Source organism: Anomalospiza imberbis, chromosome 5 (genome assembly GCF_031753505.1).
Source record: "Anomalospiza imberbis isolate Cuckoo-Finch-1a 21T00152 chromosome 5, ASM3175350v1, whole genome shotgun sequence".
NCBI lineage: Eukaryota > Metazoa > Chordata > Aves > Passeriformes > Viduidae > Anomalospiza > Anomalospiza imberbis.
The window spans coordinates 28,582,420-28,594,907 of NC_089685.1; the positions used below are offsets into that span (position 1 = coordinate 28,582,420).

General features: G+C 35.4%; 1 protein-coding gene across 2 annotated transcripts in view; it reads left to right on the top strand.

Annotated features, from left to right (window-relative positions):
• Positions 1-12,488, top strand: part of PPHLN1 (periphilin 1) — a 58,011-nt gene that overhangs the window by 24,009 nt on the left and 21,514 nt on the right. For both annotated transcript variants that reach the window (XM_068190022.1, XM_068190023.1), the window contains exons 6-8: positions 1,191-1,270; positions 4,348-4,467; positions 5,451-5,591. In XM_068190022.1, the coding sequence (XP_068046123.1) occupies positions 1,191-1,270; positions 4,348-4,467; positions 5,451-5,591 (341 nt within the window). The remainder of the gene's footprint in view (positions 1-1,190; positions 1,271-4,347; positions 4,468-5,450; positions 5,592-12,488) is intronic.

Here is a 12,488-nt window from a genome sequence, read left to right on the forward strand (position 1 = left end):
TTTAAAGCCATAATGAACAATGACATTTATAGTTCTACAAAAATAATTTCTATCCCAATTTTCATAACTCTTTGATAAATTTTTTTAATTAATCCCTTTATTAATTGTACTTATAAAAATTGAATGTAAGCCAAAGTAAGCTTACATTACCTTGGCTGTCAACTGTTTCCCAGTCAGTGTGAATAGTCTGGTTAATTTAGGCCGATTGACAACATGTTTGCTTTTTGTACTTACCTTTTGCAGATCTTTTAGATGTTATCTGTGGACCACAACTTGAAAACTAGTAGTTTACACTGCAACCAGTTCCGTTGGCTGTGGGCTGCCTGTAACTGGTCTGTGGCAAAACTATGCAGAGATTGTGATTAGCACTGTGAATTTGGTTTGACATTTTGCCAATTTTAACTTTTATAAGAAAGACAGTGATACTACAAGAAGCATCTACTCCGTGGTTGATACAATACAGGACTGTTACCCATGGCAGGTCTTTTCAACATACTGTGGCCTGCTAAACTAGTTCATGCACTGCCTAGTAACCTTGAGTGATTGACTGGTGTCTAATATTTCAACTGTTTCTATTATTGCAGGAATATTAAAAAGTGAAATTACATCATCTTGTGCAATCATACTGATACACCCTTTCAGTTAATGATGGAAAAAGGGACAGTGGGTTTTCTTAAATGCATGAAATGACACAGCTGTATCTTTTCTCTCCTTGGGAAGAGAAAAAAGTCTTATCAGTATTTATCAGATGATGGAGTATGTAGATTTTGTAGAATCATTAAGGTTGGAAAAGACCTCCAAGATTGAGTCCAACCTTTGACCTAACACCACCCTATCAACTAGACCATGGCATTAAATGCCATGTCCTATCGTTTCTTGAACGTCTCCAGGGATAGTGGCTCCACCACCTCCCTGAACAGCTGTTCAAAGCTTAGCCACTCTTTCAGTGAAAAGATTCTTCCTGGTGTCCAGCCTGAGCCTTCCCTGGCACAGCTTGAGCCCATTTCCTCGTGTCAGTAGTTGCCTGGGAGAAGAGTTCAATTCCCTTCTTGCTGCAGCCCCCTCTCAGGTAGTTGTTGAGGGTGATAAGGTCTGATGTGAGAAAAATTCACTGCAATTTTTCTAAGCCAGTAAGCATATTTGCGATATATATTTCATTTATCAGTCATTAATTATTTTCTTAATTGTAGGTAAAGAGAGGACAGTTCAGTCATTGAAAACATCAAGAGATGCATCACCTTCAGGGTCCACAGCAGTACCTTCATCAAAGGTGAATTTTCTTTTTGAGCACTTCACACTATGATTTTATATTGTTCATTGTTGGATTTTTCCTTAGCTGGAAGGAGATACTGCATACGCCTGTTAAAGTGCTTGTTCCATACGATATTAGTTCCTATTCCTTACAATAGGAATAGGACTTGGTCTTAGAATTCTGTGTCCTTGTGAGTATGTTAGTATTTCCACTCATTTTGACACAGACACACCTGTCATGTATTCAATGGGGAAAAAAGCCCAGGCTTTGGTTGTGTTGTGTCATTCTAAGTGCTTATCTCTTACACGTCTCTTTTAGAACTGCTGTGCCAGCTGATTGCCATTGTCCTTAAGGGGGGAAGCAAGTGATGTATTTTCAGTGATGTAAATAGGGAAAATAAGGTAAAAGCTATTATGCACAAGTTACACTGATTTGGATCATAACATATACTTTATAATTAGTTCACTTATTTTGTTTATAGACTCAGCACACTGCAGCTTAGTATCAAATCCTTACTTAATACACACCTTTTGGAACAAGGAGGCATTGCAAAATCTCTTGCTCTTGTGTTAATATGTAGTGTGAGCTTGAACTCTGTGTTCTGTAAGTGTTCTGCTTTCTTCTTCAGTCAGGTCTGATCAACCAAGCTGTTTTGGTTTTTTGCCATCAGTTTGCAAGTATCTGCTGGCAGTGAATATCCATCCACTTGATATAGGCTACATAGAATGAAACTTTGTTTGATGCAAGTAAATTCTCCAGACAGCATAAGTATTTATTGGGTATGCATCAGCTGCAGAAATGACTGTTCCATGACTGTTTATTGACTTTTATCTTCAGTCCCCAAATCTGCTTATAATGTAACTGCCCTGTGTCAGTGGAGCCTTTTGGAATCAGCCTCTTGGCTGGAGTTGCACTGAGCAGTTAAGTTACCTAAGTGCTTCACCGACTCAGAAGTAGTGACAGAAGAAGTCTTGGCAAAACATGAACATCTGGTCATGAACATGACCAGAGCCACAGTCTTACAACTTAGCAGGGCTTGAGAAAATTATATGCTATATATTAGCGATTAAAGGAGATAATTTTCAATGCTCTAAGTTATAATTTAGCTTTGAAATTCTTATAAAGGCATATGTTTCCATAGCAATACATCTTTTCACTGTAGTATCTATTTGCAAATCTAAAAAGGTATTTTTATCTATAATTATATTTTGCATATTCATGCATGTGAATTAATACCTGTTGATGTTACCTGATCTTAGCCCCTGTTTGACTGTGGTATGAAATTTTTAGTGTTTTTCTTTATTAGCTCTATGGACTGTAAGCCTTGGAGGCTGTTTCCAACATAGAGCATAAGGTGGATGTGTGAGACAGAGACAGCTGCTGAGCAAAGTGACAGGCTTTTGCATTTCTGTGTTATTGATGAGATAAAAAAATTCAAGAAAAGAGATACTTCTGATTTTTTGGGGGTGAGAGGGAAGCAGTTTAGGTTTTTTTATGAGATCTTTTAGGTTGGTTGTTTCTTGCAAGTTTGCAGTCTAAATAGCTGCTGTTATTTTCAACTGAGAAATATGTTCCTGTTCTGTCTCTTCAGCTGAAGTGTACCTGTGCAAATACCGTTACTTTATTCCATAAAATTCACTCAGGATTTAATATGTATTTATCAACATTCAACCCATAGAATTAAATTTAGTAAGATTAAATGAAACAGATTTTTTTTTCTGTATTCCAATAGATAGTAGTTAATTTCTTTTAAGGAAATTAACTTTTGTGGAAATTTACATTTGTGGAAATGTAGCAGATTGTGAGATTTTCTATGAATTATATTACTCCTTTCTTTTAAGAGCCCTCTTCATATCCCTGCATATTGAACTTTGTCACCTCCTGATTTCACTGGTTGTAATTCTGTAATTTGCAGTTATAGAAAACAGGGATTCCTATGAGAACATTGTGTTGCACTTCTCTTCTGGATTCAGATAAAGGTGGTGTCTTTATGACACAGAATCCTGGAAGGGTCCTGTGAATTGTGTATTTATGCTACACTACAGTACAGGGGTATTTAGATAATACTTTGCTTGAGGTAAGAACAAAAGATGTGAAGACAGAGGACTTTTGATACTGGCCATTTATGTAACTTAGACTGAACTAATGGAGAGAGGTGGAGTGTTGGTTTCTTTCATTTGGGTCTTTTGTTTGTTTGCTTTTTTTTGCTGACGTGTTTGCTGAGATGGAGCAGGCATTGGGTAGAAATTGTTACAGCCCTCTTCAGGTAGTAGAATTTTTGTATCTCTTCTTCAGGTACCCATCTTAGTGTTGAAATTTTTAATGCTAGAGTGATATAGATTCTGTGGGCGCTTCTATACATATAGTTGATTTAAGCTAAATATCCACATAGTGGTAACAAGATTTATAAAGCTAGCTATTCCTAAACTTATACTTGTCATTGTCTCCTCTGATAGTAAAAGATAAATAGTATTCTTAGAGAGAAATCAATTTTTAAACATTATTTATGCGAGAAATTAAATTTGAAAAGGTGCATTTAAAAGAACATAAAGCCATGACTGACTCTATTATAAATTATTAGCATTCCCACAAATTAAAAATAGTGGATTTTAATGGAACCAGCTCTGATCACCTAAAGTTTGAATAAAATTTTATTTTGTCCCTAATTAGCTCAGATTTTGTACCCTACCTAATATTTAACAGTTTATTTAAAATTTTTTACAACCTTTTATGCCTGAAAATCACATTTAATTATTCGTTCACTCCACTCTTGTATCTGACTTCTTTCAGTGCCCATCAGATCTCAGAAAATTTTTCTGTTATCTCTGACTTGTGAATTTAATAAACCTTATTAGGAAAGTATAGCGGTTTTGTAGCAGTCCACTGACCTTCATTGAATTAATCTTGTTTCATTATTATCTGCTCTCTTCCCACCCACTTTTCTCTTTTCTCTTTAAATTTGACAGCAAATGAAATAATTGCAACTTTTTTTATTCCCTAATTTAAAATATTTTAGGGATCGGAATAACTATTTATTTTAATTTTGAAGATTTTTGCCATGTGTAAGTGTGTTTCATGTTAATGTTTTTGTACAGGCCTTGGAGAAGAGCAACAGACTATCAGAAAAGGAACTTGCAGAAGCTGCAAGCAAGTGGGCTGCTGAAAAGTCAGAGAAGGCTGAGGACAGCAATTTACCTGAAATAACAGAGTATGATGTAAGATAGGATTATTAATCCACTTATTTCAAAGTGTTACAACAATAGGCTCTTGTTTTTCTGTGCTCTTCGTAAAGACACATTTTGTAACTTAATCCTGAATTTTTCTGCCTATGCTATTAAATACTTGTTGAAGGGGAGTGAGAGGGAGACTAAAACCTTATGATTTATTTATTTTGAAAAAATACACAAAGCCACAGTATGTTTTGTTAGTATAATTTATACTGTAATTTATACGATAAATATATACTGTATTTATATTATAATTTTATAATTGATATTGAGCTACAACTGGCACAATAAAGTTTCAGCTCTCCCAAGTGTTCTGGAAGGAGCTCTTGTAGTAGTGTAGGTCTGTATGCCTACTGAACTCCTCAAAATTAGGAGAGGACTTCTGAGTCAAAACATGAGTGTACACGTAAAACGTAAGACTTGAGGAGAGAAGCTCTGGTTTGCTGAGTTCCATTTCAAACTGTGCCAGCTTACCATGTCATGTATTCTTTTTCCAGAAAGCAAAATAAAATAAATTAAAAATAAACCTTACCTTGTTACTGCAGTGGGTATATATTTTATTTTCTCCAGAATCCTTATTTTATTGTTAATCAATGTTAATTATTTGCTAGTTTATTCCCTTTTGTTTTCACTCCTTCTTGTTTTCCACTCCTGGCTATATTGAAGTGAGATTATAGCCCTTCTCAATCATTTGTTATACTGCTGTTGGATAGGATGTCTTTTTTGGGTTCTGCTATGTCAGTGGAAAATGTGTGTTACACAATTGAGGCTGTGTCACAGGGGGTTTTAGCATGTCATATTTTCTACATGTTTAAAATCTGTATTTCTGTATCTGTTAAGATTGTAGCAATAATACTTCAGTAATAGTGTTGATGAGCAAACTTGTATCTCTGATGACTGTGTTTGGGCTTTTGGGCTCACACTGCAGTTGTTATTTTTCTCCAAAAACTGATTTTTTTTTTTTTTTTAAGGCTGGATCTTCAGCTCCAATATACATTGAACAAACAGAGGAAATAGAGGCAAATCTAACGGATAGCACGGAATTATATGAGGACAGCCAGCTTCTAGGTCGTTCAAAAGCAATTGCAGCTAAGACAAAGGAGATTGAACAGGTGAGTCCTCTTGGCATTTTGTCACTAATACAGTAATGGTTTGCTCTGCTAAAATTACCTTGATTTAGTTTTTCCTCCTCCTTGGAGTGTAATATGAATATAATTTGATTTTTCAAGATGATATGGTATCACCTCCAACAGTTTAATTCCGAAGAACCATGGCATTTATCTGCACATGGAAATTAATCAGTTTTCTACAACTTACATGCAACAACTGCTGTTTTGCAAGCTAAGACAATGTCTGCCTCTTAATTCTAGTGGCCTTTGTTCAGTTGCCTGTGAGGCCATTTCCTGAGCTGCAACACTCTTCCTTTTTATTGACACTTGAAAACCAGCTATGTACTCTATTGTTTTGGGAGGTGTTGTTTTTTGGTTGTTTTTTTTTTTTTTTTGTTTTTTTTTTTTTTTTTGTTCCTTCTCTTAATATTGGCTTTCCCTAATTGTGTTCATGGTGGGCACAGCTTTCCGTGTGTGTGGGGTCTGGCTGGGATGGAGTTTTACCACAGTGTGCTGTAGCTATGAGAGCCACGATGCAGTTGGTTTATCCCTGTGTCTCATCACAGGGTCACAAATGGCCTTAAAGAGCTAGGACCAGATGCATAAACTTAGGACTTTTAAAAAATGACAAACTGAAAAAAAATACACAGTCTAGGAACAGATTTTTTTTAAATAGCTGTTGTGATTAATTAGACTCATGATGATTAATCTGTGGTTGAATTTCTCTAGGCCCTAAGGACAGGGTTATAGTGAAAATAGATGAAAATTTGTCATAAAACCCAAATATTGTTTTCCATATGATCTAATGCTACTGTGTTTGGTAGAGTTTGCACTTAATACTAGGGAAATCTAGATTATGTTCTGTAAAGTGAAATACTTTTAGGAACTTAGTTCAGAAAAGCCTGAGGAATAACTTAGGTTTGGATTTTGCACAACCAGTTTCTCCTGTTGTTGATTTGAATATTGAAGCTGTCAGCTTCTGCAGAATTTAAATAAGATTCTAGAATGATGCTAGAAGTATTTTACTGAACTGAACAAGATAATTATTTTCTTATAAACCAGTTACTGTGAATTTGTTAAGAATTAGACAGGATATATACTTTAAAATATTTACTTCATTAAAAATTAAGACTGGAAAATGATCTATGTATTTTTCAAATAAATACTTGAAATTAACTTCTGGATCTGCAATTAAATTTTCTGGATTTTTAAAAAAATTGTTGTGATAGACCTGATGATTTTCATAATCATCATGAATATCATAATGAGTCATCATAATAAAATACTGTGACTCTTCCTACTATGTATGGAATCAGTCTGTAGAAATTTGTATTCTATTCAGTTTACTTTGAGTTCTCAGCATTTAAAAGTAAATTTAGCTTAACATTTAAATATATAAAATGAACTGTAAGCTTGTACATTTATAAGAAAGTTTTTTCATAGTTTATTTCTGATTGTTTGTCTTGAAGACTCAAGTAATAGCAGAAAAAATTACTTGGTTCGATTGACTTCTTTTCAGTTAAATTTCATTCAATGTTTAATGTAGTATTTCTGGAATGTAATTTTGTGGGAGGATTACTAACATAAAATGCTTATTGCAAAGACTTATGCTGCAAGACTGGTGAAGCTGTAATCCTTCTGCAAAGCAAGATTTTCAAGAGGTTGTTTTTCAGTATGCACTGGACAGCTATTAAGGTGTTTAAAATAAGTAAGAAATGAAGTCAGGGCATGTGCCACTGCATATGTGTTAAAGGATTGGTGAGGGCTCAGCTAATGTTTGAGGAAGTGAGGTTTGACCCATTGAACTACTTCTACTTCTGTCTCCTAAATTTATCTTTCTCTCAGAGCACCAGATCTAATGATGTGTGCTTTTTGGTTCATATTTATTCTCAACCTGATTGCTAAGTATTTCTTGGCTGTTCCAGACTCCTGATAAAGCCTTCTTTGCTTTGCCCTCTCCATATCCATTTGTCTCCAAAGCTCTAACCTGGAAAATGAGCAAAATTTTCCAAATATGTACTTCATAGGATGGTGCTGTTTCCTCTGGGAAAACCCAGAGGCAAAAAGCTGTGCTGACAGAACATGCACGGTGTCGCAATGAGCAAATCCATTGCTGTGCAGCAGAGAAACAGGCAGTCTGATGCCCTGGGCAGGAGGGAGGTGGCAGCTTGTGATATAGTCTGTTTTTTCTCTTAAGAAAAACAATCAAAAATATCCCTTGAGCAATTGAATGAAATATTCATACAGGTGTTCTGTTTTAAATTAGTCCATCGCAGTATCTTGTGTATCGCTCATATCACTCTTTTGTGAAGTTGCCTCTGCCTTTTCTCTAAGCTACAATGACACAATTGCCACTTTCAGAATTTTAAATTAAGTGTGATTGTAAATGATCACCCTGGCTCATCAAGAAAATAGTAGTATATTACTTATTTGATGGGTTGAATGTTTGGTACTGCAAACATTCATATAAAATCATGTCATTTGAAGAAAAACTTAAGTTCTTTGTGTGCTGATGACGACAGGACAAAATATGTCAAACCAAGGGCTAGTTGCTGTTTGCTAGATGGTGACTATCTTTTAGGAGTCTTAAAGATAGTCACTATATAGGAGTCTGCATTAGCTTTGCAAATATTAACAACTGAAGCTGACACAAAGAGAGGAAACTAGAAGCTCTGCTCATGGATAAAGGCTTGGAAAAATCCAGACACTGTTTAAACAGAGCCAAGAATTATCCGCATCGCTCCTAAACTAGAAAAACTTTGAAGTATGTATTTCATTTGAAGTGTGCCAATATTACTTGGCAAGGAGGGATATGGTTGCAGATGCACAGATGCTTGAAAACATTTTTGAACTGGGACTGCAGATCCTGGGCATTTTTTGTCTCATCTTTGAAACAACAGGCATAGTGACATTCTTGTGGGAACACCTAGGTTGCATAGGACTTAGCCCAGCTGATCTCCTTAAAACAGGGCCTTAGATCAGGTCATTCAGGGCTCTGTCAAACTGAGCCCTGCGTATTTGTGATGGAGGAGGCTCTGCTGTTTCCCTGGGCAGCCTCTTCCAATGTTCTGATCTCTTTGTCTTGAGCTCAGCTGCTGTCACATTCCAGAACACGGTTTCTTTCCACCAAGGGCACAGTTTCTGCTCACTTCTCAGCTTTCTGTCTGCGTTCTTGAATTGCAGATTCCCAGCTTGCTGGTGTGGTCCCCTGCTTTTGGGACCTGCTCCACTGGGAGTGGACTCTGCTGCTCTCAGGGAAGCGTTGATTTCCTAGAAACCTCTGGCTCTGACACTTCATGATTGGAAGAGTAGGGGTTTTTTCTGGCACTTTTGCATGGCAGGTACTGTGGAAATGGTTCCCTTCAATCCAGGAGCAGAGTCTTTTCAATCTTTGTTCTTCTCTATGAAGTGGAAATTGTGCAGCATTAATGTGTGTCTCATATTTTAATATATCCCATTATGTTTTTTTTAATGTTCTGTCCATAATAATAATAAAAAGCTTTGTAGAGTTGTTTTTTTTTTTTTTTTTAATAGAATGATGAGATAATTAGCTTTCTGGGTTGAGAGTTTTTTTTATTGTTTGGTTTTTTGTTTTTTGTTTTTTTTTTTTTTTTTGAAGTTATGTGTTTCCTTAGATCTTCGAACATGCATTTCCCTCTTTTCTTTGCTTTTACAATTTTGAAATAAGGTGTTAAATGTTGTCTGAGCACTTGCCTAAGCATGGTGAGGTAGAAACCCATTAAAGAGATGCTTAAAAGATTGGTCTGGTTACTTGAAAACAGTGTAGTAGTGAATTTTGCATCTGCATGTTGGGATCAATGAATGTCTATAGTTTGCTAATGTAACAATTTTATGCACTTTTTAAATATCTTTGCATTTAATGGCATGCATTAAGGGAATATTTTGGAGTTGTTTAGTTTCTGGTTTTATATAGTTAAGCATCAGCTTATGCTTTTAACATGTAATGTGCTGAAGTGTGGTGGTTTTTTTCGGAAGTGATGACAAATGTGTCCCTGGTGTTAAGTTCATAATTGGAGCTATTCAGCATCAGTGTTGCACAAAAGGCTATCTCTTTGTTCTTCCTTCATGAGCACGGGTAGCAGGGATTCTTGAAATGTCTTATCTTGTCTAGACATCAAGTCTGTAACACTGTGTTAATTAGTCCATTATTATGTGTCCACTTTTCTTACATGTTGCATATTCAAGTTGGAGTGACATGTACTCTCTCTGAAAATCTATTCTTTTCTGAAGACAAATTTTACCAAATGACAATTTAACCATTTACCCTCTTTGATCCTGTCAAAAAAATCAAACTTGTGAGTTTCTGTCTCGATTTGGCTAGTACCACAGATTTCTGGCATCTAAGGAATTAATTAACTACAGGAATTAATACATTCATGAATGCTTTCTTATTCTTAATGGAATCACTGGCTGACTGTATGCTTTCAGTTCACCAATGTTTTTAAATGTTCAGCAGAACAATATTTTTTAATGTTTAAACATTTAGTTTAATTGCTTCTTTAGTTGACATTCTAAATTAATATTGCTTGTTAAGAGTCCTCAATAGTATTAATGAGCTGTTACCCTATGGGACTGCTTTGTTGCTGGAAGATGCTGAAAATCAGAGATCTTTCTAAAGCTTGTGTTTGAAACTTCATAGCTATGGTGCATAGAAAGAAGGAAAAATGGGGGTGTGGCTAGGTCCAAGCTGTCCAAATTCTGTTTCCAGATCTGCTGTCTAACTCCTTTTCATTTTTTGGTAAATTACTGACATCTCTGATCTATAAGTTACAATTAAGTATGAATAACAGGTTTTAGCAGCTACAATGTGTGTGTGTAGTTTGAGAAGAACTGTTTCTTGTTCCCCTTCTTTGTCATAGTTCTTGTTCAGGTAAGATCTATATAATAATAGCTGAATTGTCTTTGTGTGTACGTAACACTTGTTAACGGGACTCTGTTCTCTGGAGATGCTGCTCTGAGAGAAGACTGACCTCTCACAGAGTGATATTTTACATAGAAAGGACTTTGTTAAAATGTTTGGTTTTAATATCAACAAAACATGACTAAAATTATACAGGTATTTCTGTCATAATAAAATAGCTACAGTTTGTGTAGTGTATGGGAGTTTACTGTATGCCTTCCTCACTACCCCCAACCCCTCCTGTGTCCTTTACTAGTTCTGTTTTGCTTCAAGCAAAGCTATTTTACAGTTCTTTAACAGTATAAAGATGAAAGAGGATGTTAACATGAAGTAGCTTCTGTATCTTGGCTAGGGATAAGCTCACGGTAAATGCATTAGAAAAGTTTTGTAAGGCTTGGGATGTGACAGATTAAGTGTTGTAAGTTCTAGGAGTTTTAGTAAAATAAGTAAATTAATAAATTGGAGTAATGGGAATCTAGAGAGGGATGAAGGAGGATGTCAGAGGTGGATGTACCTTTTCTTTTGAAAAAGGTCACTTCAGCTGAGCCAGGGAAACTGGTTACCGTTTCCTTGTTGATCTGCTTGTGCTGTTGCTCATTTCAGGCAAAATTATCTAGGTTAAAAAAATCCCCTAATTAAAATATAAGTTAAGAAGTAGGTGAATTAAGTGAAGTTGAAGGAACTGGAACAGTAGCTAAAAACACATTAAAGGATTATTTCTGGTTGTGGATGAGGTCAGACATGCTTTGTTTCTGACAGGAGTAGACCAGACAAGAGTAACAGGCCAGATGAGAGTAAAGATGGGGAAGCTGGAGATTATCACTCCTTCCTACCTTTGCTGTTGTCCTTCAAACCTTCTGTGCTTAATACACAGTGACAAGGCCTTAACGATGGGCTCATCATCATCAGTCTGACTTGGTTGGTAGCGTAATAAGACATATCATGCCTCCTCTGAGCTTATGTTTATTTGACTTAAATATAAGTTGTAATTAAGTGTGTTAATTTATTTTTTCCTAATCAGGAAAACAATTGTGTCAGGTTTTGTTATTTTGCCTTAAGCTTCTCAGAAAAATTGATGATAACTCTTTTACTTAATTATATCATCTGCCTACATGGTTTATTAGTTTCCTTGTATCAGTATCCCTCTCCTTTTTACATAAAAGTCAAGTGATGTATTTCTTTCTGCATATTCTTAGACACCTTTTCTTTCATATTAATTCTGTCCTGCTAATTTTTCTATATTTTAGTATTTATTCTAGACTTCCTTTTTACCATTACAAAATCAAATCAGTCACATTGTAATGCTTATATAATCTCTATATTTCGCACTTGCCTTAAGGTGGGGGTTTTTTTGTTTGGTTTTGAGGGGTTTTTTTTGTTGTTGTTTTTTTTTTTTTGTGCTAGGGTTTTTCAATTTTGCACATACGATCTATTTAGAAATTCATGTTTTCATGTTTGAAATTACAAGGGGAATATAAAATTTTTTGGTCAGTTTCTTCATTGTATCTTTTATTCTCCTTGCGAATACATTTATTTAAAGCAGCTGTGTTCAGCTGTGTTTTATTCCCTTTCTATGGACATTAATGGGTAATTTGGTGTGCACTGCTGTGTTCATAATTACAAACTGCTGCATATGCAAAAGCAGTGCAACTCATTTTGCTCAGCACCTAAAGGTATGGTTTAATAAGGAATTATATTACCACGTTTCAGATTTTTGCCAGCAGCTTTTTTCATTGGAAAGCTGATAAAAAGTGAGTGTTATTTAATATGCAGTGCTCCTAGGGAAATACTTTTAAGAGAATTTAATACCAGAAATACATGCATTTATCCAGTAAAGGTGGGGTATTTCATAGAGGGGATTGAATGAAAACTCACCTTTAGCTTTCACCACCATTTATTGAAGATCATGTTTGCCTTATGTTTTTTCATGTAAACAGTTTTAGGCCTGTGCTGTTCACATTATTTTGAAGTTGCCAAAT